The 6691-nt window shown below is 43.5% G+C and overlaps 1 protein-coding gene across 1 annotated transcript in view; it reads left to right on the forward strand.

Annotated features, from left to right (window-relative positions):
- LOC310794007 (nucleosome-remodeling factor subunit BPTF-like) overlaps positions 1-6691 on the forward strand; it is a gene marked incomplete at its 5' end in the record, with an annotated part of 88093 nt that overhangs the window by 57393 nt on the left and 24009 nt on the right. The window contains 2 exons of the mRNA XM_083655876.1: positions 620-730; positions 1581-1742. Coding sequence (XP_083512002.1) covers positions 620-730; positions 1581-1742 — 273 coding nt within the window. The remainder of the gene's footprint in view (positions 1-619; positions 731-1580; positions 1743-6691) is intronic.

Consider the following 6691-nt stretch of genomic DNA (forward strand, 5'->3'; position numbering starts at 1 on the left):
GAAAACTCAAGCGTAAGCCCACAAACAAAACAGCCATAATGGAGCTTGACTCCAGCTGTAGACTTTCAGACTCCAGCTGTAGACTTTCAGGCTCCAGCTGTAGACCTTCAGGCTCCAGCTGTAGACTTTAAGACTCCAGCTGTAGACATTCAGACTCCAGCTGTAGACTTTAAGACTCCAGCTGTAGACCTTCAGACTCCAGCTGTAGACTTTCAGACTCCAGCTGTAGACTTTAAGACTCTAGCTGTAGACATTCAGACTCCAGCTGTAGACTTTAAGACTCCAGCTGTAGACCTTCAGACTCCAGCTGTAGACTTTCAGACTCCAGCTGTAGACTTTTGACTCCAGCTGTAGACCTTCAGACTCCAGCTGTAGACTTTCAGACTCCAGCTGTAGCCGCTGGAAAGTCTCCAACAAATCTCTTCATCACAATTTTCCATTTAGCCTCGAGCGGTTGGAACGGTGATCTAGCTGACAGTATGTTCCAGCTACAGTATCAAAATAAATGCTGTATAACTGAATGAATAAATAAAAATGAAATTAATAAATAAAAGTGAGTGTTGAGCTGCCTGATCCATCTTTCAAGCGTTCATGAAAGTGTGTGTTGTTGTGTCTATAGGTGTTGGCCCAGCTGCAGGCCCAGCAGGGGCCCGGTGGAGCCCAGCACATCAAACTGCAGCTGCCCATCCAGATACAACAGCCCGGAACCACCTCCGCTCAGGGAGGACAGGTAGGCACCATCCAGATACAACAGCCTAGGACCACCTCCGCTCAGGGAGGACAGGTAGGCACCATCCAGAAGATACAACAGCCTAGAACCACCTCCGCTCAGGGAGGACAGGTAGGCACCATCCAGAAGATACAACAGCCTAGGACCACCTCCGCTCAGGGAGGACAGGTAGGCACCATCCAGATACAACAGCCTAGGACCACCTCCGCTCAGGGAGGACAGGTAGGCACCATCCAGATACAACAGCCTAGGACCACCTCCGCAGGTTAATTAATATTGTCACGAAAACACACATTGGATCATAAATTAAACCTACTGATGTGATTTTGTGATTAATCAATGGTTATGATTCACACACATATGCTCAGGTGCCTAATGGTTATTAGAGTTCACAGTATGTAGCCAAGCTGTGTGTAAAGGCTCTGGCTCACTGTATAGAGGCCTAAAAGTCCCTCTTTGATTTTACCAGTATATATTATAAATCTGTGCACATGGTTTACTAATCCATGGACATGTGGTTTAGTAGTCAATTGTAATAAAAGCGTGCCCACTGAGCGACCATATTGTTTTTGTACCAGGTGACCCCTGGTGTGTTCCACAGTTCTCCTTTATAGATGAATAATGCTGCTGTTTGTTCAATATTCACTCATTCAGCACAGAAATGTGTCAATTGCTTTCGTTCTTGTCAATGGACGAGTTTTATAGAGAACTAGTGAAATAACTGTTGCGATGGTGCAGTGTGCCGCCTGCCATACATGAGTTTGCATCCCTGCAATCTGATTGCTTGGTGGAAATAACCTGTTGTATAATGTCATGTTGTTGTTGTTGTTGTTGTTGTTGCTGTGTGTAGATGGGGAACGTGGTGACCATCCAGACAGCCTCTGTCCAGGAGCAGCTGCAGAGGATCCAGCAGCTCAGAGAGCAGCAGCAGCTGAAGAAGAAGCTCGCCGCCGAGGCCAAGAGGGAGCAGGCGCTCAACGCTGCCACCCAGAGCCACATCATCCAGAAGCAGGTCCGTGTGTGACGTGTGTCTTATTTGTTTCTCAAATCACATTTTTAAGACACACACACAGCATCAACACACACAGCATCAACACACACACACACACACAGCATCAACACACACACACACACAGTGTCAACACACACACACAGCATCAGCACACACACAGCATCAACACACAGACACACACACACACAGCGTCAAGCATACGGCACTGAACACGACTAGTTGTGTTTACAGTCTTCTAAACTAGAGGGCACTCAGTGAGTGCATACCTCCACCACGGCATGTTATGTGAAAACATTCGTGCAAATCTGTTCATAACTTTTGATGATGTCCTGCTGGCTGACAGACAGACAGACAGGTGGAGGTCATTTCTAAAAAGTGTGGCTTCCATGTTTGGCTTTCCAGTAAACAGTATCAGAGAGGATACACGCACATCCAAAATCCAAGTTGGGCAGGTGCTGAGCTCAAAGGTGAACAATAAGTGAAAAATGAATAAAAAGCTTGCACACTGCAAGGGCTCCTAGTTTGTGTTTTTTATTTCAAAACACTCAGTGTGTGAGCTTTTTATTCATTTTTGGCTTTCCAGTAAAACCTTGCAAGCTGGATCTGGTCGCTCCACCCAGTTTCACAACGGCTCCAGAGAGGAGTGCTCGTTTAATGTTCTGATGTTTTTCAATGTAAGCAGGTATCGTTTGGCGACTTTTCATCGTTTGAATATCTGGCCGCTGTTCTGAAGTGCTCTCCCTCTATTTTACTACTGATTATATACAGACCACCTAAGTACTCTAGTAGTTTTTTTGATGAATTTTCAGAACTCCTTTCTATAATCTCCATAGAACACGACTGTTTAACTATTGCAGGAGATTTTAATATTCATATTGACAACCCCAATGATAATAATGCCAAAGAATTGAATAACCTCCTTGACACTTTTGACCTGTTACAACATGTCTCTGGGCCCACTCACAATCGAGGCCATACCCTAGACTTATTTATCACCAAGGGCTTCGAGTCATCGTTTCTTTCAGCTAGTGATGTTGCTCTGTCCGACCATCTCTGTATCTTTCTTGAACTCAAGGTCACCCCTATCGCTCTTACTCGGTCAAAAACCATCAAAAAGCGTCACATCAACGAGAGCACTAGCACACGGTTCATGGAGGCTTTCTCGCTGGCCCCTTCCCTCTCCTCAGCCTCTGTCAATGATCTCCTAGATAACTTCAATTCTAAAACCCTAAAGGCTATTGATGCTGTAGCTCCCATTAGATCTAAACTAATCTCCGGTAAGAAAAAAGCACCATGGAGAAACGCTCCCTCTGTAAATAACAAAAAAAGAGATTGTAGGAAAGCCGAGCGCAAATGGCGGAAAACTAAACTTCACATCGATTATGACATCTATAAAAATAGTCTTCACTCCTACAACCAGGAACTAAAAAATTCCAGAAAATTCTTCTTCTCCGACATTATCAGCAAAAACACCAATGACGCTCGCACTCTTTTTGCCACTGTTGACAGGCTGACAAACCCCCCCCCACAAATTGCCCCTGATCTTCTATCCAATGTCAAATGCAATGAATTTGCGACCTTCTTTAGGGATAAAATTATAAATATCAGACTAACTATTTCCACATCAAGAACAAATGTGGCTCCGCCGCACCCACAGAATAGGTGCTTAATTAACATGACTCAGTTCAATGTCATTGACCACAAGAAACTAGAAGAAACGATACGAGGCCTTAAATCCTCATCGTGTTGCCTAGACACCCTGCCAACAAGCTTTCTAAAAAATGTCTACAGTTGCCTGGCGACCGACATACTGAAGATAATTAATACCTCTCTTCTTACAGGGATTTTTCCAAAATCTCTAAAAACTGCAGTTGTTAAGCCCTTGCTAAAGAAGCGTAGCCTCGACCCCTCTATAATCAGCAATTACAGACCAATATCAAATCTTCCCTTTATTAGCAAAATACTCGAAAAAACTGTCTACCAACAACTCAATACCTTTCTATCCTCCAATGATCTCCTAGATCCCTTCCAATCAGGCTTCCGACCCCATCATAGCACCGAAACTGCGCTTATCAGAGTTATAAATGACATCCGAATGAACACTGATTCAGGTAAAATCTCAATCTTAATGTTACTAGACCTCAGCGCTGCCTTTGATACGGTTGACCACGAAATTCTATTGGACAGACTGGAAAACTGGGTCGGGCTTTCCGGCACGGTCCTAGAGTGGTTCAGATCTTATCTGCAAGACAGGAACTACTTTGTCTCCATTGGCAACTACACATCTGACCAAACCAAAATGACATGTGGGGTACCCCAAGGATCAATTTTAGGTCCTGTCCTGTTTAACCTTTATATGCTCTCTCTGGGCCTAATTATGCAAAAAAACAAAATAGCTTATCATAGCTATGCAGATGACACCCAACTCTACATAGCCCTCTCATTGGATGACTATGCCCCTATAGAGACACTGTGTCAGTGCCTTGCGCAAATTAATGATTGGATGTGCCAGAATTTTCTCCAACTTAATAAAGACAAAACAGAGATAATTGTCTTCGGCAAAAAAGAAGATAGGCTTAAAGTTACTGCTCACCTCGAATCCCTATCTTTGAAGCCAAAGGACCAGGTAAAAAATCTTGGCATTATTATTGACTCTGATCTAAATTTCAACTCCCACATCAAGCTTATAAGAAAATCTGCCTTCTATCATCTAAAAAATATAGCAAGGATTAGAGGCTACATGTCCAAACAAGATCTTGAAAAACTAATTCATGCTTTCATTTCTAGCAGGCTAGACTACTGCAACAGTCTTTTCAATGGTCTTCCCAAAAAAGCTATTAAACAACTACAGCTCATTCAGAATGCGGCTGCTAGAGTTCTAACAAGAACCAAGAAAGCTGAACACATTACACCAGTTCTCAAATCCCTGCATTGGCTGCCAGTAAATCTTAGAATAGACTTTAAAATTCTGCTAATAGTTTACAAATCTCTCAACGGGTCAGGCCCACACTACATCTCTGAAATGCTTCTACACTATGAACCATCCAGATCCCTGAGATCTTCAGGCACTGGTCTACTAATTGTCCCGAGGACCAAATCAAAACATGGTGAAGCCGCGTTCTCCCACTATGCCTCTCATAACTGGAACAAACTCCCTGAACACATTAGATCTGCCCCTACTCTGCCTATTTTTAAATCCAAGCTAAAGACCTTTATGTTTACTCTTGCTTTTAACTGCTACTAAACTACTGCCTCTCTCGGCCTGTAATTTAAAAAAAGATTCCTGTACATTTCCAACAAATGGACTGTACATGTACCGTAAATTCCGGACTATAAGCCGCGGCTTTTTTCCCGTTTTTTGGCCTTTTTTGCCCCCTGCGGCTTATATAACGGTGCGTCTTATCTATGGATTTTTTCCAAAAAAAAAAAAAAATCTCTCTTTTTTAGCACTCTTTCTAACTATAAATCCACTTCTGTTTTAATTTCCTCTCTTGCCCTCTTTTAACAACATAACATAACATAACATAACACAACACAGGTAAGCAGAAAGAAAAAGACGAAGCAATCACGCCATGAATGAGGAAATGACTCACCTGCTGGAGGCTGGAGATACACGCTTGGGCTAAACTTTTACTCCGTGAAACACTATCGATTAAGTCCGACATCGCTCAGAGGTTTTGAGCAGCTTGAAAACAAGTTTGAAAACGTGCAGAAGTCCATCCACTCACTCACTAAAGAAACTAAGGCAACCGTGAACAGAGTTTATAATGCGGAAAAGCGCATCCGCGCACTGGAGGACAAAAACAACACAGTGAGTCCGAAAATGGATAAAATGCAAAATCGAAACCCTGCACACGCAGGTTGATGACTTAATCAGCAGGAGTAAAAGAAATAACATTCGCCTGATCAATGTAAAAGAGGAGCTGAGATTGGTGACATGGACGCTTTCGTGGCAAAATCCTGTGTTACATCCTGGACCTGAAGGAAGGCGAGAAACCACCAGAGGTGGACAGGGCACACCGGGCGCCTCGGCCACGTCCAGACCCCGGCCTGCCACCGAGGGCCATCTTCATCTGCCTACTCCGCTGGCCCGACCGTCAACTCATCCTCCAGGCTGCGGGGAAGAAGCCCCTCACCTGGGAGGGTACGCGCTTTTTCGTCCGGCAGGACCTCTCCGCGTTGGTGCAACAGAAACGCGCAACATACAACAGCATCATCGAGTCAATGGATATCGCTTTGGCGTACTGTACCCAGCGAGACTCGTCATAACCAGACCGGACTATCTTTAGCACTCTTTCTAACTATAAATCCACTTCTGTTTTAATTTCCTCTCTTGCCCTCTTTTCACCACACCGCGGACACTGTGTGCCCAGCGGCGGAACAAGAGCTCAAAGTGAAACTGCCGAATATCTTTTGAGTTGGACTGGTCAATAGTACTGTGAGTAACTAAAATAAAAAAATAAAAAACGGAATTCTCTCTTCTTTAGCACTCTTTCTAACTATAAATCCACTTCTGTTTTAATTTCCTCTCTTGCCCTCTTTTCACCACACCGCGGACACTGTGTGCACTGTAAAAAAAAACAAAAAATACCACAATGTGTGATTTTGTCTGGGGATTAGTGACCTGACTTTTGTTTTGTTGAAATGTTAATAAATGGGAGCTTCCCCAAACAGCCATCTCTTTCCCGACAATCCCCTCTGTGCACGAAGCCTTACATATGGTAATTAAACATCAAAACACCCGCGGCTTATAGACCGGTGCGGCTTATAGAAGAAAAAAATAGTCACCTTTAAAGGTGCGGCTTATAGACCGGTGCGTCTTATAGTCCGGAATTTACGGTAATAATAATACTGAAGAGTGCCTTGTAACTTATTTAAAACAGAAATAATGTTTCATGTTTGTTAATTTGAGTATATATTTTAACTAAAACTGTCGGCTGTGTTTTTTA

This window comes from Poromitra crassiceps (genome assembly GCF_964638095.1).
Source record: "Poromitra crassiceps genome assembly, chromosome: 19".
NCBI lineage: Eukaryota > Metazoa > Chordata > Actinopteri > Beryciformes > Melamphaidae > Poromitra > Poromitra crassiceps.